This window comes from Chamaea fasciata, unplaced genomic scaffold, assembly GCF_029207755.1.
Source record: "Chamaea fasciata isolate MVZ Bird 193981 ecotype frontalis unplaced genomic scaffold, bChaFas1.0.hap1 SCAF_3, whole genome shotgun sequence".
In the NCBI taxonomy this organism is placed as follows: Eukaryota; Metazoa; Chordata; class Aves; order Passeriformes; family Sylviidae; genus Chamaea; species Chamaea fasciata.
In genome coordinates, this window is record NW_027094088.1 from 65956893 (window position 1) to 65980588 (window position 23696).

At 37.7% G+C, this 23696-nt stretch overlaps 1 protein-coding gene across 1 annotated transcript in view; it reads left to right on the plus strand.

Annotated features, from left to right (window-relative positions):
- FRK (fyn related Src family tyrosine kinase) overlaps window positions 1-21915 on the plus strand; it is a 48341-nt gene extending 26426 nt beyond the window's left edge. The window contains exons 3-8 of the mRNA XM_066179368.1: window positions 1144-1304; window positions 1945-2113; window positions 10204-10362; window positions 16757-16938; window positions 19039-19204; window positions 21059-21915. Coding sequence (XP_066035465.1) covers window positions 1144-1304; window positions 1945-2113; window positions 10204-10362; window positions 16757-16938; window positions 19039-19204; window positions 21059-21246 — 1025 coding nt within the window. The 3' untranslated portion in view covers window positions 21247-21915. The remainder of the gene's footprint in view (window positions 1-1143; window positions 1305-1944; window positions 2114-10203; window positions 10363-16756; window positions 16939-19038; window positions 19205-21058) is intronic.
- Window positions 21916-23696: the final 1781 nt, after the last annotated feature.

Below are 23696 nucleotides of genomic sequence, written 5' to 3' on the forward strand. Positions count from 1 at the left end.
GCTACATCAGTTACCCTTCTGTATGTAATATAAACCCTCTACTGCCCATTGAATATGGACAGTCATGTCTAAATAATGGAGTATCTTGTAAATTACACCTACATAAGTGACTAAATACCTTTTCAGCTCTTCTGAACTGCCCTCTCTGATGATTCGGAGCCTGCTATTGCTTCTACCGATATTCGTTTGTAAAGTTCTCCAAAGTAGCGGTCTCCAAAGTTTGTGGTGGTTGTTTTTTTTTGTGTGTGGTTTTTTTTGTTTGTTTGTTTTTCTTTTGGTTTTTTGTTGGTTTTTGGGGTTTGTTTTGTTTGTTTGTTTTTGTTTTTTAGTGTGTATATGTGTGATTTAGATACATTTTTTTGTTTCTCTCTGATCCTGTGCTGGTCCATGTCTAGCTGCAGCATGCAGTGGCCCAGCCTTTTTTCTGACAGATCTAAAGAGTGCTGCAGTGGTCACAGGGAGGGGTACTTTGGCTGTCAGGATATGCAGATAAGCAACTTACAGGAGGTGAGGAATAGTCTTATTGATTAAGACACAACAGATTAGTATAAAAAGCATTCCACTGAAAAGGAATTAATCAACTACCGGAAACAGAGCATTATTTACCTGATTTTTACATATTCCAAACATGCACAAAATTCAAAAAATCTCTTGGAGAATGAGTCCTTTTCAGGGAACCGTGGCTATGTGGAGGGTATATCTGTTTCTTTTAAAATGCCTGCCAGCCCAGCAGGTGCTATTTGGAATGTTAACACTAAAATAAAGGAGGATAAAGGAAATATTAAAACTGACTAAATGATTGCTGTCAATTAGATGCTTTTGGCTGGTTTTGGTGTCTTCAAAGATGGGAAACATGAGCTGCCTCACAGAAGATATGTTTATATATTTTTACATCAGTTCGTATGGTGGAGAATCTCCAAATCTGAATAGCTGAAAACTAACTAATAGACAAGATGCATTAAGCTATCTGAACAATGGGCTTTGGTTTGAAAAGGGCTTTTTATAGTTGTCATATTTGGAATGCAAATAATTTATTTTAAGATCTTCATAAATATATTTAGGAACATTATAATGGTTTGGGTATAAATGATATTGTGCCACTGCAATAATTCCTGGACATTTAATAGATTTAAATCTTTTTAGTTTTTGATGGTACATCTGTGAAGCACTACAGGATCAAAAAGATGGATGGAAGCTTTTTTCTAACCAAAAGGAAAACTTTCAATACTCTGAATAATTTGGTTAACTATTATAGCAAGAACAGTGATGGCCTCTGCATGTTGCTCAGACAGCCATGCCTAAAGGTAAGGAGTGGATGCTACACTGTGCAAAGTATTTTTTGTGAGCTAACTCATCAGATATTTGTCAGGAAATGTTGACCCCATATCTGCTTCTACCACTTCAGAATGTTAATGATCTACTTGTTTTCAGGAAGTCCCGGGTAGTGCTGCAGTTTCATTCTTGAGGTTGACAAATTTGTAATAAAGTACCATGCAATTTTGAAAAAAATCATCAAGTATAGGGGGGGAGGGGGGGTTGAATATGCCAAATCATGATTCATGAATACCTTTTTAAAAATATATATGGAGATGAAATCTCCAGCTTCATAACTCTAGCTGTCCATAAGTAATTACTGAGACAAAACCACAAGGTTCTAGCAAACAATACCTCACTGTTCAAAAAGCTTGCTAGAGGGACGATTTCTAATTTTTTGCTTTTAATGGCAGGATATTTCTTTAGCATATTTCTTATTTCTAAAAAAGAGCACCCAGTATGAGGGTTGTATTTTATGTTGTTGGCTCACTTCATTGCATGTGTGTACTCTAAGGAAACATTATTTATGACTGTTCCAGCTTTACATGACATAGTTAACAATGATTTGTATATGTTGTTGAAAAAATGTTACAAGTCTCAATTATTGTATTATTTATTTTCTTTTAACAGATACAAACTCCTGCTACTTTTGATTTGTCTTACAAAACTGTTGATCAGTGGGAGATAGACCGACGATCTCTGAAATTGGTGAAAAAATTAGGATCTGGTCAGTTTGGTGAAGTATGGGAAGGACTGTGGAATAATACCACTCCCGTGGCAATCAAAACATTGAAACCAGGTATGTGAATTATTCCTAACTGTTAATAACATGAAATATTAGCAAGAGTGCACCTTTACTGTTCAAATGCTACAGCAAAGAGAGCCTATCTGTATATGCAGTTATTCTTAAAATCCACACACCTAGACACAAGGATTAGTAAAGCTCTAGGTCCAGATAGTCTTGGGCATTTTGAAATAGAATTTTATATCGTTTTCTGTTTCTAGATGAGCTGACTTAATTCAACATCTGTGTCACATAAAAAGGCAACCGCGACAAAGGTTGTACCTATTTTTAAGGTATTGTTCTTATGGAAATGAGTAACTGTAGATTGAATAATCTGTAGGTGAAGTAACTGATTTACTAGCAGTTTGTCTTCTGTAGGATTTTTCTAGTGATTAGGTTTTATATTACAGTGATTTCTTTGGTAATATAGAATATTTACTATCCTAAATTTGTACTTAAGGAGTGCTTTAATCCTAGTATTGCTTGAATAAAATTTTTCAAATTTTTTGATACATAACATTTATACCCACTATTTGCATGTAATATAAGATTGTGACTAATTCGGCTTTTAGCATTTTTCTTAATTATGTTTCATTAACTTCAAGTAATTTGTGCATTTTCAATTGACAACATAAAATATCTGCCAGCAGATGGCAAGAACCACATAGATAAGAGAGGCAGCCTGGATGATATACATGGGTTTTTTTTAAAAGAGATAACAACATGAGCTGTGGTTAATTGAAAAAGCTTGTGTTGGGCACTAATGAACCTGATTCAGGAAGCAGAACAGATTCAGACCTTTGATTCAGAATAACATCAATATGCTTGAGTACTGCTTCAGTGGTCTCCTGAACAGGGAGGCATATGTTTTAAGGCTCTCTTGTATCAGGATATCTTTTGTGTTTTGGGCCATAAGAACTGAAAGAAAATAAGTATCTTTTTTTTTTTTCCCCCTCTGCTTAACTGAAAATATAAAAACTGCTCAGACTACAGACCATCTGTAATTCATATGCAAGACAATACTTTCTTTCAGTGAACAGGTGCATTTCCCTAGTAACTCAGCAAACAGAAACCAGCTTGAAGTCTCTTTTTCACTGCAATAAACATAGGACTCACTGCAAACTTGTTATCACGTATAGACTAACACAGTGTAATGGAAGAAACTCCTTCAACTGTGATTCTTTTTGTAGTATCATAGTTCCCCTGGGAAAAAGGGCTCAATTAATCAATACTTTTTCTATCTCAGTTTTTTCCACTCTAGTCTGACTCTTGCTAGGGTCAACAGCAGTAGTTTCACTGATTGCATGGTGGATTGTATTGAGTTAGGGCAGACAGAAACCCCACCTGGATGCAGTGCTTGTATAGCAGAGAGTTTGTGACCTAACACTGTGATAAGGAAGCTGTGTATTGCACATAGTGTTGCTCAGAATGAAGACTTTGATTCCCAAAGCCATCTTGATAAATTATGTAGTTAATGCTGAATCTCTTATCACTGTACTTTGCGAACGATCTCATTCTACAAAAACAGTTCAAATAGTCACAAATGTAAGCATTTAACCTTGTAGTATTACTTCTCCAAGGAATTATCCTCTTCTATACAGTCTTTTTCACTGTATAGTGGAAGGCATTTGTAGTGCCTTACAGTAATCAGCACATTGGTTTTCCATAGCTTGTTCTCATTGTTACTCATGAGGAATAACATTTCACTAATTAAAGACAAACCACCATACCTTCACCCTAATCTGAGTAATAAATGTTTACCTTGGTACTAATAGAATTTCAGAAGGTAGGGTTGGTAATTTTATTCACCATAACCTAAAGTTGATAAATTAATGGAAAACATAATGGTTAATGAGTAATCAAGAAATACATTGTGTTAATGACTGAAGCTTCCAATAGTCACAAAAGCAATGTTTCAGGCTTCAAGTATAACACACTGTAAAATGAGCCTCTCCTGTTGCTTGGATCCAAGATCTAAATCACTTGTCTTTACACTGGGGCAGGAGGGGGTGTATTTTAAACTGCAGATTTTTCACTAAGCTGTTTTACAGTGTAGACTCTCTGGACAAGCAAGTGCTCAGAAAAACAGAGGAGTGTGTTAAACTCAAAGTGATCTGGCAAATATAAGGGGCTGAGATGGAAAGGGTTCTGCTAAAAGGCTTTACCACCAGAGAAATTGTGAAATGGAACAATGCTTTTATTACCAAGCAGGAGCAGGTTGATCAAGGATAATCACACAGTGAACAATAGAGAAGAGCATAATGCAATCAGAATGTCATGGATTTATAGGCCTGAAGGCCAGAAAGTATTTCTGTTACTTTGGGTTTTTCTGTTGAGTATTATTTTGCATTGTACATCTGTTCTGGACCACATATAGTGGGAATACTTTGCTGTTGTATGCCATTACACATCATCCCTCTGCTGAGATTAGCATTTATATTTAATCAAAACACAGCTTGTTCTTGACTACACAATAATGAGGAGTCCTCTAGTCCTAAGATGAAGGCACTGTAAGAATATGCACCTACTTTCACATTCGAATTCACCTGATGTCTTTTCTTTAACACTTGCTATGTCTTCTTGTAATAAGATCTTTTCCAACCTTAATGATTCTATGATTCTATGACCTTTCTATATATAGGAAAAATTAATCTCCCAGAATTCTGGTAAGATGGCAGTAATGAGTTTTCCCCAAAGTTAGTTCTCCTTTGATGCAAATGTGTGATTCCTGACTTGTGAATGATTAATGTATTCAGAAGTCTGTTTCCATTCCAATTTGGTGCAAGAGCCAATTTTTCAAATATTTTATACAAATTCAAAATTTCACAACTATTTCTTCCAGAAACATTGATGTGCAGAATACTAGTAACATTTTCCCTCTTTTTAGGTATCTGGCATCTCAGCTATATCAGGATTTTTTAATAATAGACAGGAAAAATAAGCACTCACATATCAGATAAAATGTATTCTAGATTAAAAATGCACATTACAATGAGAAAAATAACATGCTATTAAAGCACATTTCTTTATACTGATTGTAAAGTCTGGACTCCAGGAATCCAAAAATCTTAAAACATCTTCCTCCCTGTCACCTTCTTCCTGGGCTGAACTTCACTTCCAAACTCTCTACCTCCTCCTTCACTGTGGTGCAGCTTAGCAGGGAATGAGGGTTGTGGTTAATGCATCATATGTTGTCTCTGATGCTCTTCTGCATCAGAGGAAGGACTCCTCACATTCTTCCCCTGCTCTAGCAAGGAGTCCCTCCCACAGGACAGTCCTCCACAATCTTCCCCAGTTCGAGTTCTACCTCTGGGCTACAGTTCTTCACAAACTGCTCCAGCAGGGTCTCTTCCATGGGATACAGTCCTCCAGGAGCAGACTGCTCCAGTATGGGTGGCATATTCCCTATTCATAAACATCACTACCTTCAAAAATAAGAATTCTCCACACTAAAAGCAAAACACGATAATCACAAAACCAAAGTCAACAATTTGCACATAATCCACACTTTGTCCTTCCAGCACAACTATATCAACTCAATTCCCTGAGATCATTCCACTCTTTTCTCTCAAATATCATTGTCAATGTCTTGCCCGTTACCTCTTTATTCCCTTTACAATCTGTTGATCAGTGTAACTATAAACAAAAAGCAATAATAATATGATACTTTCATTCAGATAATTCTCTTATTTCTTCACTGGTTCACTTGTCTCTGCTTTGGAGACATCTGTGAGATTTTACCAGCCACAACCATAGCTATGGATGTGTGAATAAAAAAACAAAACTTAGGAACATCTTTGTCTTAAGGAACATCTCTGACTTTTGAGCTGTTGACCCACAGTTTTCAAAGAGGTGCAGGGATCAGTAGGTAGGAAAACAGTCTAGAAACCAGTGGTTGCTATTTCTGGTTTTGGCTCTGCACAACACTATTGATGCAGGTCCCTGAACATGTCATTTCACATTTCTGTTTTTATTTCCTCATTGAGACACTGGCTTTTCTTCTATTTAAGTAGAAATCACTGCAGCTGACATTTGCACTTTGTCCTATGTTGAGTGTGATGGATTTTCTAGAACCTATTGTCTGGGCTAGCTTGCTTCTCCAGCTGTCAGCATGTGAAGCAGACATCTATCATCACCAATTAATTGTATCTGATAAAGTTCTTTATGCCTGTTGAAGTTGACGGATACATTTATCATTAGCACGTTGTAAAGCATCTCCTGAGCTTCTCTCTGCATGGAAACTGTCCAAGCATGATTTTCTTTTTCAGGAGGCTTCCCAAAATACTGTCTGGGTTGGTAGCGTCAGTGGAGTTTTTAATAACATTTTCAGTTCTTTAATTTGTCATCTCTTTAATACATATGCAGTATAAAAAGCTTTGCACTCAGGGAAGTACCCCAATTTCCCGGAAAAAAATAGGGTTTTTTATTCCATTTTATTCAGTATGCGGCCTTACACTGACTTGTAAGTTTACTTCTATATGGTCACAAAGCAGCTTGAGAACATCCAGAAACATATATTATTCATCTGTTAATGTGAATACACTATTTTAGTCTCTTGTACTGCCAAATACTTAGTTTTTAAATGTTATTTATTTATTACTCATAAACTTCTTCAGAAGATCATATTTATATGATTAATGCAGTCTCCACATAAATTAATTTTCTATAAACTTTACTTAGAGGACTAGGTTCCTCTGGGGTACAAGGGCACTTTGTAGAAATTTGGGAAAGTTTATTGAAAAGTTGCAAACAAAGGGTCTTGTGATGGGTTTTTCGAAGGGCCATTTACATTTAGGCCAGTGGAATCTGGCTAATAACTGACCTTCCTCTCTAACTCATTTCCACATTATCAGTGTTTATCTTAGAATATGAATCTTCTTCAGATCTAGAACAAAACATTTTCAAAGAGAAGTTAATCAGAACTGATATATCTGTTTTAAGTAGGCTTAAGTTAGAGGTGCTTCCTGGAAAAGCAGCACAACATAGAACATCTCAAAGGCAGAGATTCCAACGTTTTGTTCTTAAGAATGATTTTGTGACTTAGAAAAATATTTTTCATTCAAAAAACAGATTATCAAGACCATATTTTCTTCAGGTCCTGATAAATCTACTCCCGAACTGGTATCTTACACAAAAGAAGCCTCTACCTGTTTCAATAAATGCTTATGTTAACTAATTTAACTAATTTTGTGACCAAGTGGTTTCTACTTCCAGTAACCTGCTCTTTCTCCTGTGTTTACTGCTTACAGGTGGAAATGTATATTTCATTAAAAACACACATATTCAACTAGAAGCTAAACCCCCTTCAGTTATTTGAAACTCCATGTGGCATGTGCGTCCTTCCACAAAGGGATGTACTGTAAATTTTTTGCCACTATTGTGACAGGCTTTATCCAACTAATTTATAACAAGCATGTTTAGTTGCTTTTAGAGGCAGATTTTAATTTGCTTATTCAGTTGCTTAAACCTAATCTTAGGCAGAACACTCGTAAAGACACTTTTAATTTGTTTTCAGTTGGTATGCAATCTTATTATTAAGTACAATGTAAGATCTACAGGGCTGTGGGGGGTTGGGGTGCTGTCTGCTACTTGTACTATTTAAAGCTATAAACTAAGTAAAACTGAAGGTTACATATGCTCTACAAAATATGCAGGAAATACTTATTGATCTGTTTCTGGTTTGTTATCATTATTGTCACTGTTATTTGCTTTTACAGTGTAGAAAAGGATTTGCAGCTATTCAACTACTGGAATACTTCCTTCTTGATCAATTTATTGAAAGTTGTCATATGTGAAAAACATGTTGTTTGGTTTCAGTTTGTTGGAAGAAGTTTATAGCATGATTAAACTGAGAAATTCCTTGTAGGCAAACTTTGATGGTGGGAACAAATCAGACTGTCAAATTCTATGGTGTGAAGAAATCCTGTATAATGATCCATAGAGGGTCCATGATTTGGTAGACCCTAAGTGAGCAAGTAGTTTATCCTTTTTAGGATCAACTTGTCAAATTTTGGCACTGATGCTAAATCATTAGTCACGCTGATGCATTTCCTTTTGGAGGCAGAATGCTTCACACCAAGCAGCTTCTCTGTAGATTTGAAGTTCATTTTTATGACAATGCATATGTCTTGAAGCAAGTAAGCAAATGGGGCAAAATTGTAAATCAATATCAAAGTGAGTCCAAACCCTATGCAGACAACCTTAGACTTTTAATTTTTTTTTTTATTTTTTTTTTATTTTTTTTTTTTTTTTTTTAAATCTAGAATTGGTGGAAAGTTCAAGTAAATCTGTAAAGATTGTGCTGTTCTAAACAAGAAAAGGACACAGAGTAAGCTTTGCAGATATTTTGGGTTTTTTCTGTGTCATAATCTCTGCTTTATCCAGACCAGGTGTCATCATTTACTCTTTGTGCAGGCCCTCACTTTCCTCTGACGGTGACTGAAGAAAATGAGTATAGCTTGTACCTGTTGAGATGTATTATTGGTTGCTTGCCATTTATTGATGGCATGGAAATCCATAAAGTTTAATCATTCCTCCTAATGACATCCTATAAATTTTTGCCAAATTGGGCAAGATATGGGGTTGCCAAGGGAAGTATGAGGAAGCGGAAGTGAGGAGTACCTGTTCCTTGTAATGTAATCTTTTCTCTCCCAAGTAGCAATGTCAAGTGGCTCTTTTTTCATAAAGTCTATATCAGGAGCATTTCTGAATCATTCCTCCTGTATTGATGTGAGGATATGAAATCACACACCATTACTATGTTTTGGGAAATAGGCTGGGACATTTTTCAGGAGGTGGCATTCAAGGTATGTGTTGGGTGAACAGGCTGATTTCCGTAAGTCTTTTTGTAGAACAGATTTTCCATTGGAATTTTATTGCTGAGCCATTTAACATCCTCCAAGAATTTCACTTAATTTAAACACCCATGTTTGGAACAGATTCAAACTCCCAAATGAACCTTATAGGTTACCTAATACTAAAAGAAAAAAACATGAGGACTCTTCCTCTTGAAGCCTTGGCTTCTCAAATTGTCTGCTTACGGAGTAAGCCGAGTTTATTTTACATACAACATAAAGCAGAAGAATTTGGATAACTAGATATTTTCCTCCCCAATCTTACATGTAATATTTTCTTAATTAAAGTATATTGATTTGGGAGGAAGGAGACATTTGAGTAGTTGAATAATTTCACATTTCTTTTTGAAGGAGATATTATTCACCAACTTCCTCAAACATCTGACAATATCTGATCACTACTGGATCATTTGTCTAGAAAGTTTTGCTTCTTTATTTGTGCATGTTTTCCTAATTAATCCCCTACTCAGGACATTTGAGCTTTAATCCTACATTTGTCATGACTTTAGCTTCCTGTGCCATTTTTGATTGCTTTTTTGACATAGTTTCTGCATTGGTTCACTATATATGTGAATAGAACTAGAGATGTTATGATCTTATGTAACACTTAAAAAGTTGGCATCATTTGTTGTTAAGACACTTTGATATTTCAGGGATTGTAAAATGAATGTTACATCTGTGCATACATTGGTATTTCTGATAAAGTTGCTATTGCATGATCATTAGAAATAGCTATTTGTTTTTGTACAAATAAAATGCACACATCTTCTCTTGCATATGCTAAACTGATTTCAGTGCTTTCAGGCTTTGATTAGTGAAGCTGAAAATATAGTTCAACAAATTTTTATTGCAGCACTTGTTTTCTTTCAGAAATTTTACGTTCATTACCTAGACACCCTCACCACGGTTTCTGGTCCTTTCATTAACCACTTGTGTATTTAAAATGTATCCCTTAACGTTCTAGCCTCACTTTTATCTCCTGTTTGAGGGAGGCCTGGGGGTGGTTGATTTTAGCCTTTGTATTTCTGGTGGCTGAGACACATATGTTCTCTGCCCCTACGCAACTGGCATATTTCACTCATTGATTGTTTCAGCTGCACTGTCTGTTTTCTGTGGGAACTGTGAAGATTTGAGATGCTAATGTACTTTCAGAGACAGAAAACAATATCAGTTACTCCCTTTAGACTGCCAGGCTTGTAGAAAGCCCTTTAATAACCTCAGCTTATGTTTTGTTATATGCTGTTGTTTCAGGTTCAATGGATCCAAAAGACTTTCTGAGGGAAGCACAAATAATGAAGAACTTGAGACATCCAAAGCTTATACAGCTTTATGCTGTCTGCACTTTGGAGGACCCAATTTATATTATTACTGAGCTGATGAGACATGGAAGTCTTCTAGAATACCTTAAAAGTAAGCAAATGACTCTAAACTCATTTTAAGGGTGCTGCGGTTTAGTAGATGCACTAATATAAAAGATAGAAGTACAACACCCTGGTTTAATGTAAAAGCTGCATTATTTGTCATGTTTGGGGGTGAGAAAAGTGGAAAGAAATGTTTACGAATGTTTGACGTGCCAAAATATTTGAGAAGTAGGAAAGAATCACATTCAGTCTGATTCTTGCCTTATAATGGCCCATATTTTTTCATCCAGTTCTATGTGTAGATGGGAACATACACAAAGGAATAAAAACATAAGTAGCCAGAAGGATAGGTCATCAGATTTGACATGAAATAGAGGCACTTCCACAAAATGTACTTAACAGCTTTGAAAACTATTACTAGTCAGGGATAGATTTTCACTAAAAGTTTGTCCCTTGCCTATCTCATCAGGGCTTTTATCTCAGCAACACTTCAAAGTGCTCTTTTGAAGGCAAATAATAATTAAAAATAAAATTGTACAGCCTGGAACAGACTAGCATAATGATGGCACTTTTAAGTTCACTCCTGTTATTGGGAAATGCTTGATTCTAGTGTTGTTACCCATTTTCAGTTTAGCAGATGTCTGTGAGATGCTAAATGTCTTAAAAGCTGTAATGACTTCTTGAAGACAAAATGTTTGCCACGGTTGTCATGCTGAATTTCTTCTCTGTTTCCAGCCCATAAAGCAAAGCCCTGCCTAATACCACAGACAGCACTTACCATGACACGTGCCTTCCCCCATCTTCTCTGTGGAACCATTTTTAAACGAGGGTCTGTCCACGCACAATTACAGCTATAGAAATCTCTGACACAGAGACAGCCCTACCAGGCACTGCCCAGAGTGTGTCTGCCATGATCTTGGGCCAGATCATCCACAGTTTTGTAGGCGTTTGCTGGCCAGAGGTAGCAAGGCACAAATTTCGTTTAAATTCTCATCTTTGGTGCCTTTGTGTGCAGATTGCAGCTTATCTGATTGAAAGAGAAATGCACATCAGGAAATGATTGCTGTGCATGGAAACATATATTGCACTGGAGAAATCGCTCTGAGAAAGCCAGGATGAGTCACATCTATTGCAGAGGTGAAGATTGGCCTGTTAGTGTGCATAGTGTAAACATGTCCAGAGCACATCAGTGCTGCAGCCTGTGTGTGGATCAGTTGCCAGCATATGCACAGCATCCTGCTCCTTGCTTAAGTGCTCACTCCTGCAGCTCTTCATCAGAGGCTGTGGAAAGTCAGCTGGTTTCCAGGCAGACATCAAGATATACATAAAAAAGTCCAGTTGAAACCCAGCCTAGTGGTATCCCTCCTTGTCTGATGGCCGATGCACAGAGAGGTGCCCAGAACTAAGAGTTGGATGCATAGATCCAGAGATAGGTATTGTGGTCAGAGAAAAGTAATTGCTGTCAGTGAGACTAATAAGGAAAGAGATTTGAAGCTTGTATAGAGCTCTGTGACTGGAAGTGAACTATATCATCTGGAGTGCACAGCTCCTGGTAGGTTTTCTTGCAACTCAACCTCTGCAGGAAACAGGAAAATATTTCCAGAAGGCTTCTTTCTCTGTGTGCACTATGGGTAAAAATAGGACAAACTAGAGCGGAGGAAAGTCCAGAGATATTCTTTGTTCCTATTCCCCTCCTAGAACTGCATGGTATGCTTTTCCAGCTTTAAAAGTCCCTAATATTTTATTCACAGTTACTATCATATTTCTCGATAATGACAGCTACTTAATAATGATGGACATGTGAATTGCCTGTGCACACTGTAAATGTACTTTGGGAGAGTTCTTGATGAACACTGCTATACAGCGTTATTGAGCTGCCACCAGTATGAGAAAAATGCACCTGAAAACTTTTCTTTGTTATTGGAAGTGAATGAAATTGTCATAAATATATGAGTGCTTTTATCAATTCTGATGGACCTGGGGCTTGTTCTGGCAGTTATGCAGTCTTGAAGTTGGGTGAATTATTGTGGAAGCAATGCCCTCACTGGAGAAAGTGCTGCTTATTTATTTTTCTCTTATTGTCAGATATCTGTCAATGAGAATATTTCCCTGTCTTTTCTATATGAGCGATTGTTATAGATTGCTTGGAACAGGGTGGAGACCCCAAGACTTCTTTAATATTTTCTCTAATAAATTTTTCATATGAGGTTGAGGGTTTTGTCAAAAAATATTAGTAAAAAAGGACATGGAGGTGCTATATTTTCTTTATCAGTTAAGAATAATCCATGGGAAAATTTTATAAATTCAGCAGCAGTGCCTGATTTTGAGTGATGAAGTTATATAAACATATCTACATCTATCTATCTATCTATGTATCTATGTATCTATCTATCTATCTATCTATCTACTTAGAGAAGTCTTCCGTACCTAAAGGGAGCCTACAAGAGAGCTGGAGAATAACTTTTTACAAGGTCAGGTAGTGATAGGACAAGGGGGAATGGCTTTAAACTGAAAGATGGTAGGTTTACACTAGGTAATTCTTAAAAATTCTTCACTATGAGGGTGGTGAGGTCCTGGGATACCTTGTACGGAGAAGTTGTGCTTGAACTTCTCTGCTCTGTCTGGCCCAGCCGGGAATTTTGGAGGTGTAGTCAGAAATCTTTATGATACAGACATACATGATTTACACTTCAGATCACAAAGAGACCTGTGATTTCATCCTCTGTCTTTGTGCACAAGTTGTAGCTCCTGGTCAGCGGAGGCTCCTCATTAAAGCTTTTCCTTCCTTAGCTCCAGAACAGCTGCAGTGCAGAACCAGCTTACAGAGAGAGATCATCCAAGAAATACTGCAGCAGCCAGGGCAAGAGTGGCCTCTTCCCCTCCCTCAGCCCCCAGGCTAAAGGCAGTACGTCATCCCAGTCTGGTATTCCAAACAGGCCCTAATGAAAGAAATGGTCTTTCAGCTGCCATTCAAGAATTAGAGGTGGATCTCATCCTTGTCCTTAAGTATGTGCACCTGAGTGCCTTGCAGTGAATAAAACAGGGAGGATTTAGCAGTTCTAACTCCTGTACTGAGGCAGCTCATTAAACACGAGGCTGATGAGTCACGCTTTTTTCCTGTGGCATTGCCTTATTTTGCCTCTTGGAGAAAGCTTAAGTCAGGCTGTCCTGGAGCATCAGCAGAGCAGTGACAAACCCGTGCTCAGCTTTGTTGGTATCCTTGTCTGCTCTCACCAGCAGGTCGGTCACAGCACATGCAGCTGAAGTCATGTGAAAGGGTATATTTGAAGCTGACTGACAGAGGCTAACTTCCAAAACCCAAGTACTAATGCAAGGTGTTTGAAAACATTTAGTTATTTTCTGATTAAATACAATATGATCGTCGTTTGTGGATTTATATCTGTGTCCAGCAAGATGAATAATAAATGTTGATACCTGCCAGTTATCAGAACTGAAAATCTTCGGAGTGTTATATTATTTTGTGGACCGAGTGGATTTTCACACAGCCTGATTTTTGTCCCTCTCTCTTTTAAAAGTCCAGGCAGTGTGAAACACATGTGTAGGAGAGGACAAGACATTCTGAGTCAACAGTAGAAGTAAATAATCTTGGTGCTGATTTACCATGACAATGAGTTTAGCCTCAGAAAGGATGTAGAGTAAGACACATACAGGACAAATTTAATTTGTTAATTTATTTTTAAATTTATTTTCCTAATTATGTCAGAGCATCCACATGAGCATGAAATTCAAGGCCTAGGGATTGCAGAATAGATTAATAAACAATGACATTTTACACTCTTGTCTTGGTTTGGGAAGACAGGTATTTGCTAGGTAAAATTACAATCAGAGGCTCTTTGGCAAAGATTTGGGAAATAGGAATAGCAGTTCTTTACTAGTATGTAATACAAAGCAAAAAAACACAAAAAAACCTCCCCCCCCCCCCCCCCCCCCAATAACTATAGCATTAATGACAAACGACAACAGTACTAAGAACCTTGAGGGCTTTGTTTCACAAAACCCAGGGCAGTTTGGTTTTGGTGTCCTTGCAGGATCCTCAGAGCACCAAGCTGAAACAGTGGAAAAGTCCCGGGCTGGTAGCTGGGATGGCAGGGTGTCCCGGCAGGCAGGGGCAGGATGTCCCGGCAGCGCAGGGGCTGCAGGGTCACACTATAGCAAGAGGAGCAGCGCCGAAGAAGCCGAAGGAGAGGCAGGGCTTGGACCAGCTCCCTCAGGTGGCAGGGAAAACTCAGGATTCAGGCCGAACTGGTGATAGTAGATTTCCCAGGACTGGATCCTTTTGGCTACAGTGAAACTCCTCTAGCCAGCAACAGCCGTTCTCTTTCTCCCCGAAGCCGGAAAAAGAAAAGCACACAGCTGCCTCAAGCTTTGTCTTTTACTTGCCTTATCTCTTCCTTCTACCTTTGTCCACCTCTTTGTTTCGGTTAAGTACTCTCAAGTATCTAACATTTGGTCTCCTTGGTAACTTGTGGGGAAAAAATTCTTTAGAGAAAGAAGGAACAAACCTAACCCCCAACAACTCTTCATAAGGTGGGATCACAAGGTTACATCAAATAAAATGCCAGAACTGGAGGAATCTATTTAAAACAATGCTGAGACACACTATCAATGCAAATCAATTAAAAATAAGTGAGCGAAAACTGCCAGCTACAAATTTTTATTTCTCTAACACAGAGGCAGTAGGTAAAAGTCACCAAACATATGACAAAGAACTGCCAGTAAGCCTAGCAGCAAGGATTCAGCTTTTTGATATTAAGGTTCTGAAACAGAAAGTTGAAATGGTTTTGAGTATTAGAAGCTACAGAGGCAGAAAGCTGTGCTTCAGTGCTACAGCATTTGGGATTGGGTGACAGTGGTCCTTGAATGTAACACTGATTTCGTTTGCCACTGATTATTTCCTGGTTTAAATTCTTTGCCCTGAGTTAGCTCTCCCCAAAATGCCACAAGGGCCCTGTTATAAATGATCAAGAGCCAATTCAAAATCCAAAGATTTATTTAGCAATTTCAAAAATCAATTTCGAAATGCCACGATAAATCAGGACAACATCGATCGAATGCTGGGTGGACAACCAGGCAGCAACAAGGGTTCTCTCAGGTATTTCCCACAAATTCGGAGTCTCAGGGCAGGGATTTTATACGGTTTTTCTGCCCAGAGGCAGTGCACAAGTGCCTCAATGTTCTTCACTCCCAGAGGGATATTTTGAAAGGATTTCGTGAAGAATTGAAAAGAAGTCCAAAAGAGTCACTGAATCTTCTTTTGGGGCACTTGACGAAGTCAACTGCTAGATTTCCATTGAGATCGATATCAGATTCTTGAGTAGCTGCAAAAATGTGGCCCACCCCTTGATTAATGGGTCATCTTAACCTTATCTCCACTGTTTATGTTGCAAATGTCGTGGTGGCACCTCTAAACCAAAGAAAACTGGAATTTTGGAGGAGATGCCCTAGGACTGTCTCCAAGACTCCAGGTTTTTAATTTCAATGTATAGTTTTTCACATACAACTTTATATGTGAATTTATACAATGCATCTATTACAGGCCCTGAATTTGTACTCTAATGTGTTATATCCCAAAGAATTTTTTTTTTTTTTTTTTTTTTTTTTTTTTTTTTTTTTTTTTTTTTGTTACCTGTCTTAAAATTTTTGTCTGCAGTTTTTCACGGCCTAAGACCTTCTTTCATTTGTGGAGGCAAGTTGCTTAGCTCCAAGTTCTTCTACTGCATTGTTTGAATAATGATCTTTGCCAAACCTCAATTTCTGGAATTTGCTTATCTTAGTGTCATGGGTATGACATGCACATTGCTTCAAAAAGTTCTACTGGAGAAGCAGGCAGCTTGAAAGCAACTCATGGAGTCCTACTGCTGAGCAGCAACAACAGAGATAACAGCGTGAAGCAGTCAAGTGGACTGGAAAGTGAATATGAGTTATACTTGACAGCAGATGGTATTTTTCCTAGTCAGAATCACCAGAGAACAGGGAACAAGGATAATTCTGTGCTTTTCCATCTTCAGTCAGCTCTGGGTACAGCCACTGGGTACTGACATTAACTCTTACTCACAGTTTAGAACAGTTTTATGAACCTGTCAGAAAGGTGCATACTATGTTATACTATCAGTACATGAAAGATTTTCTCTTTGGATTGTGTCAGCAGCTCCTTCCTGGCCTAGATTAACTCCTGCATTTAGTATCTACTCTTTTAGAGGAGATGGGACAGGCATTGTTTTTGAGAAATAAGTTATTGGGAAATAAGTAATGTCATTCACTAATTCCTATCATTTGGCTGGGCCAAATACACTTTATTGTATTGCATGATTTGGTTGATTTGTGTTGGCTTTTTGAACCAGTCAGTTTTTCAGTAATTCATGTCTGAAATCAGCACCTTGTTCTTGCTCTTATGTTGTTCTTGTCATCTCCTTTTTAAACAGAAGATGGAGGCTCTCAAATCTCCCTGACACATCAAGTAGACATGGCTGCTCAGGTGGCTTCTGGGATGGCATACCTTGAATCTCAGAACTATATCCATCGGGATCTGGCAGCCAGGAATGTTCTTGTTGGTGAGCACAATGTTTACAAAGTGGCAGACTTCGGACTTGCAAGAGTTTTTAAGGTAGGTTGTGAGAGTGTTAGTTTTCCCTGTTTTTAACTCTGGAGAACAAGGTGGAAGAAGCCAACTCAAGAATGAAATGTAGGCCTGAATTGATGGATTCAGACAAAGGCAAGCCCAGGGAGAAAAGGACTTGTATGTAATATGTTCACTTGTATCTTCTACCTGCATTATCCCATACAAAGTTAGAAGTTGTGATGTGCCTTTGTGTCAGTCTAAAGAATCTTGGTGTCTGCTTCCCATCCGGCCACCCAGGAAGGATCCTGGCAAGCAATACCCTTTGCTGGACAAGCTTTATCTATAGTGTCTGCAACATGGAGAGGAATGATGGAAAGATTATACACCTGGTCCTGTAAGGGAAGGCATATAAAAATGTGTTCACATGTATTCTCTCCTTGTTCACTTCCCCATGATGCTTCCATGATGCTTGTGATTGCAGGTAGTAATCACAAAAGGACCTTTTTCCTCTCCACAGCTAACAGCTGAGTTCATAAAGGGAACTCTCAGAGCTTTGAATCTGATGCAGTGGCAAATTCTTTGCCATTGCACCATTTTGGTTTTTTTTTTTCTCTAGTCCTTGAAGGCAGAGAATGCCAAGTATCACTGACCACAGTCTCCCTATGAAAGAGTTGTGGTTTAGAAATGTGATTTCCTACCTCTGAAAATGATTTAATCAGTGTTGAAAAGATTTATTTTGCCATATTTTATGGATTTCAATATGAAATTCATAATTTCTGAGTCTGTGTTTGTTTGGGTCTTATCATTTATTTATGTTCTTGCACTGAGATGGAAAAACAGAGAAAAAAGTCTTCTGCTTTTCATACTGTTTTTCCATTCAAGCGGCAGAAATTGAAGTTCATAACAGAGTTAGATTTATTACATACTGAAGTGTAGAATAATGGTTTAACAAAGACATCAAGGGACTTTGAAAATTCTTGTAATTTAATTTTGATTCTTCTAAATATGCATAAGTTCATATTAAAATTTCTTTAACATAAAAAATGTATCTTTTAAAATGAACAATGCTCATAATGGATATTTCTCTTCTGTCCTCACTAGAGAGGGTAATAATTTACAGCTGTTGACATTTCTTGTTAAAACTGAACTTTACTTAAATACTCAGTCATAGAGTTATTTGGGCAGACTTTCTTAGGAATATTTTGTCTCCTAAGCCTAAACACTAACATGGTCACATAGTAAGGATTAAGTGTGAGAAATGAAATCTTTATTTTTACAAGTGTTATTTAGTGTAATAAAATAATTTCTTGTTTCTAAAGATGAGTGTTATGGTCAAGATGCCAGCTGTGTAAGTATAGAGATACAAATCAATAACAACCAGTATTTTCAAAACTATTGAGCACTGCAGCTGGGAAACATGTGAAAAACTTGACCAAGGGTCAGGTGTAACTTGTGTACACTAAAATACATGTAGGAATTACAGAGAGAAGAAATGTTCACAAAATTTAGATGTCTGTGAGATAACCTTTAAGGACATGATTCTACAAATTTGCAACTCATTTTTTTTGTGTCTTTCACCTACACTTTACATTAATTAGCTCACTGGAAATGAATATATTAATTTGAATCTGTCAGAGTTTATTCTTTCTTCCCCCAAAACCTGCTTAAGTGACTGTTGTCAAAGTAAATGGCCCTTCAGCACCACAATAAATCGTGGAAGAAAGGTTCCAAAATCCATTAACTCTTGTTCTTCTTGCCTTCTCTCTTCACTGTAGACCAGACATGGAGACATTTGTTCTCTAGTCTCAGCAGGATGCCTACACTGCCACTCCTGACAGACTTTTGAAATCTTGCATGCCAGGTCCAGAATTCACAGTAGCAAGTCATAATTAATCAGGAGCCACTCCAATGCTGTGTGCTTGCTTGAAATTATAAATGCTTTAGAAAGGCCTTTGATGAAGCCTCCACATTTTTCAACTGCAAGGCTGAATCCAATGATAGACTTCAGAAAATGGGTACTTACATGAAAAAAAGGAGTTTGGTTAAAAGATAATAAGATTAAGCATGTGATGATCTTAGTCAGATGCTTAAGTGCTTTGCTGAAGCAGATGTGAAACCAGGCTTGCTTTGTTTTACCCATGATAGGTAGAAAATGATAAAGTCTATGAACCTAGGACTGAAACAAAACTCCCAGTGAAATGGACAGCCCCAGAGGCAATCCGCTACAACAGATTCAGCATTAAATCAGATGTCTGGTCATTTGGGATACTTCTGTTTGAAATAATCACCTATGGGGAAATGCCTTATCAAGGTAAGTACTTTTACCTAAAGAATAATGTCTAATTTTTTCTTGATTTCAGAATGACACAAAAAAAAAGAAGTTTGAATGCCTGTACTACAGGCATGGTAAAGGGTTAAGACTTCAAAGAGAGAAAGAAGGTTGTTCAGATGAGGTCCATTTGGTGGGTCAGACTTTCTGACTTCCCCAGGCCCCCTGGCAGATTTGGGGCAGTTAACTCACATCCAAGCTTTTTCTTGGTGGAATCAACCTGTACTGCACAGGCACCTAAGCCAGCTGGCTATTTTCCTGCATCATCAGAACAAATATGCCAATTCTTGGAATGTGAAAAAAGGGAAGAAATAAAGGAAGAGTTTTTTATTCCCCAACCTTTTAATTTTTTTTTTTTTTTAGTATATCTTATGGAAGAATAGATTATGTGTGAAGTGCTTCACAAGCACTTCAGGAAGAAGGTGTCTGAAAAATAAATCAGATTGTTGCAGTGAAAAGTCTTCATAAAGGAAAGGATCACAAGAATTAAATAATTAAAAAAGAAAATGTCATGAACCTCAAAAGTAGATATAGTAATCTGAGAGCAGGCACTATTTCTAGTATTGTGAGAAATGCTCAAAGAACTGTGGCTCCAATAACACAAGATATCAGTGAGATGATTGACTGTGACTCATTTTGTGCTGGTGAGTAGAACACGAGGGAAAGACTAAAGGAAAAAAACGTTATGTTGTGTCTGTACAGGCCTGAGGGCTGGTGTGTTTGCTATAAACTACATTTCACAGGGTCCCAAACTGATATTTTCTGTAAAAGGAAAAATTGATTTTGCTTTTTGATTCCCACCCTCACCTCCTGCAAAATTGTTCTGAAGAAATAAAAGCAAGGCAAAATATCCTGAAGTCTTATATAAACTATAGATGTGTGCATATAGAAACATACACACACATAAATAAATCATTTTAATATAAAAGATATGTAACACTGTGGCTCTGGATATTGTCTGAAAATCCATTCACTATTACCCCTTTGCAAAGGCATAATTTATCTGTATCTTGAAAGCAGAAAATGTTGTTTTGCCATGGCTATTTCCTTACTTGGTATTACTTTCAGGAGTTTGTCCTCAGTAATCAGTTAGAAGAGCTTATGTTGATTTGTGGTGGCAGTGGATAATATGCAGAGGAAACAATTTTTAGAGATCTAGGGAAAAGAAGTTTACGCAATTCAAGATTTAGTTTAAAGACTAAAAAATTGGAAGGGAACAGGACAATAGTCTTAGTATACAAAGGTATAGCAAAGATAGGGCAATGGTTTCTTTTCCATGACTGGTGGTGATGGGGCAGGGAGGATACCATTGTCCAGCTGCCCTTGAGGAAACCTAGGGCTGACTTTAGGAAAAGATTTCTAAATGTGAGGGAAGTTCAGCAGCTGGTCAGGTTTTCTTTGGAGATTTTGTAGTCACTGAGACTAGAGGTGTTTAGGAACTATTTAAGCTAATTAGATGTCAGAAAAGTTTTGACAAACCCTAATGGTAGAGGAAAAGCCTCACACCCAGGCAAACCTATTTGTGATGCCTTGCAGCTGGCACAGTCAGGGTGAGGTGGTTGGGAAATGTTGGAGGTGGTTTTTACTTGCTGGTAAACAGTAAGAGATAAGGCCCTGTCCCTGGAATTGTTCTAGGTCAGGCTGGAAGGGGCTTTGAGCAACCTCGTCTAGTGGAAGGCAACCCTGTTCATGGCAGGGGTTTTGAACTCAGTGATTTTCAATGTTCTTTCCAAACCAAACCATTCTATGGTGATTCTGTGCTGAAGAGAGGAACGCATGGCATCCATGAGATCCAACAGATCCTGAGTAGCTTGATGAGCTCATTTTGGCTTGCAGGTATGCCGGGACACCAGGTGATCCAGCTGCTGGACGATGGGTACAGACTTCCTCGGCCGGAGAAGTGCCCAACACCACTCTACGAGATGATGCTGCAGTGCTGGAACACGGAAGCTGATGAGCGGCCCACTTTTGAGGCCCTCAATGAGCAGCTAGAGGACTACTTCCGAGGGTATTCCTTTGCCTAGGCCCAGGCCAGGGGACATGAACCCTCAGGATGCTCCTGAAGGACAAGTCCTAGGCAACATGGCTAATGGAGGCTGTGGAGTCAGCCTAACCCCAGGTGTGGGGGTTATTTGGGGGTGCTGAAAGATCCTGGTACATTTAATCCCCTCCCTGATCTTCAAAGACTCTTAAAATTTTTGCTGCTGGCAAATGTTTTGTAAGACAAAGCATCAGGAAGCTGGAGGGTGGGTGTTTCTAAAAGATAAAGAGTCTTCTATTTATTTTAAAATGACATGTTGCAAGAACAAACAAATGAAATTAGTCTAGCTAAGTAACTATTGTAGGTTTTTGTAATTTCTTTATTGAATAATTATTTACTGTTAGATTTTTTCATTCCTATCAATTTGTTCTCATGAAGGAACATGATGGCTCTACACAGCGGGATCTGTGCTTCCAGAGTCCTTTAATTGTGAAAAATAATAAAAACAATCCTGTGACTCTGATGGTTCTGATTTGGCAGAATCCAAATTAATTGCCTTGCTTAGAATTGAAGTACGTGTGCTTTTGCTATATCTGAAAATAAACAGATATTCATGGGAGAAAAGGATTATTTTGTTTTGTGGATACACAGGCTGATCTTTTTATATTTTGTCTACTGTACTTCTTTTACAAGAATAAACAAAATTATTATTATTATGTTCTTGAAATTGTTTCTTCTTAAGATTGTTAAATATCTATGAGTTAATGTCCACTGAGTTATTGTCCATTGAACTGTGAGGATTTCTTTTATGGTTCTTAATTTTAGGGATACTGGAGGAAAAGATATTTTAATATTAACTCAAAACTCAGTGTTTTAGACTGACAGCCTTTTCAATCCTGCTTCCCCAAATTACTAACCCCCTTGAACAGGGGAAGTCTAGGTATTTTGCAGAGTAACTAGCAGTCCTTCTATCTTCTTCAGATTCAATTTTAATACAAGAGATTTAAGTAATAGATGATCCATTTTATTTTGTTCCATGGAGAAATGGAGCCCATGCACTTCTAGCAGTCTATATAGCTATAGAAGTTAAGTTTTTTTTGCCCCTTCTCTAACTACAATATCGGTACTGCTAAAATCTGGTATCATTGGGACAGCTTTATATTCTCAGTTGTGAGGCTTACAGAACCAAGTTTTAATTATTTACTTACGATTCATCAGTTAATTATTTAACAACATAATTAAAGAATTACGAGCTATATTGTGTTAACATCGTGTGAGTTCAATACAAGTGTGCTACAATTTTCCTCTGATATCACAAAGATCCATTACTGGATCTGGGTGACTTTTATTACATCTTTTCCATATTATTATCTTCATTTTATATTTCAAATCTTTTAATCTTGTTTGTTTGCCTTGCTTCTAATTTTTAATTTCCTTTCCCCCTCCTCTGCCTTTGGAAGGCAGCACACTGCTCGTTTCTTTCATACACACATCTGAAGTACTCATTATTCAGAAGCCCTTTCCTTATTTATCATTTTTCTCCTCTAACTCACTGCAGTGGCTTTCCAGCACTGTGTCTATGTTCAACCTAATTTTCTGTTCAGTGTTTCTCTCTACTAACCCTCTTTTATACTAATTAAATTTGTAAAGCATAATACAGCTATAATTAATTAGCTGTCATAGCATCCACGTGATTTTGGAAAGTAATCATCCACTCTGAAAGAAGAGGTTAAATGGTTTTGCCAAACCCATCTGATAAGAATTGGCATGGAAGGATCTGGGAGATTCCCAGGCAAAGTCTCCTGCTGTTCTCCGTCCATGCTTGTTTTGAGACTTGTGCTACCTTCTGGCTCATGGCCTCAACAAGATATTATTTCTGATTATTAATCTTCCATCAATCCATGCATCTCTCCTCTAGCTAGGAGCGGTGTTGAACACTGTTACAGTATGAGGTTAACAAATCCCACAGAGTGGGTTTATGTAATAATAATAGGAATGCTGTTATGTGGAAAGATCTCTGTGTCAAACATGGGATCTCACTGTTCAAGCAGTATTTCTAACATGATTTTTCAGACTTATGGCATTAAGAATGTTGCAAATAAAAGTTGAGTTTGCCCAATGAAAAAAAAAAACCAAACCAAAACTGTTGATTAAAGATCAGTACAGATGTATACATTTCACAGGAGTGCTGCCAGGAAAAAAAAAAAAAAATTGACAGCAGGGAAATAGGAAAGTTTTTGGAATTTCAAATTACACCAACTAGTCCAAGCTGCTCTGTGCTGGCCTCTGCCCTTGGGTCAGAAGTCAACAGGATATTGCAGAACTCCACTGAGGTGACACTAGTAATTCTGAAGAAATCCCACCTGTACAGTGAATATATTCCTAACCCAACATTTTTGGAGTAGAAAGTCTATTTATCCAGCTAAATTGTCTTTGTCACCTTAATTTTTTCTATAGTCAAAGGAAGGAGAGGCTCCTCGAGATGATGAATCA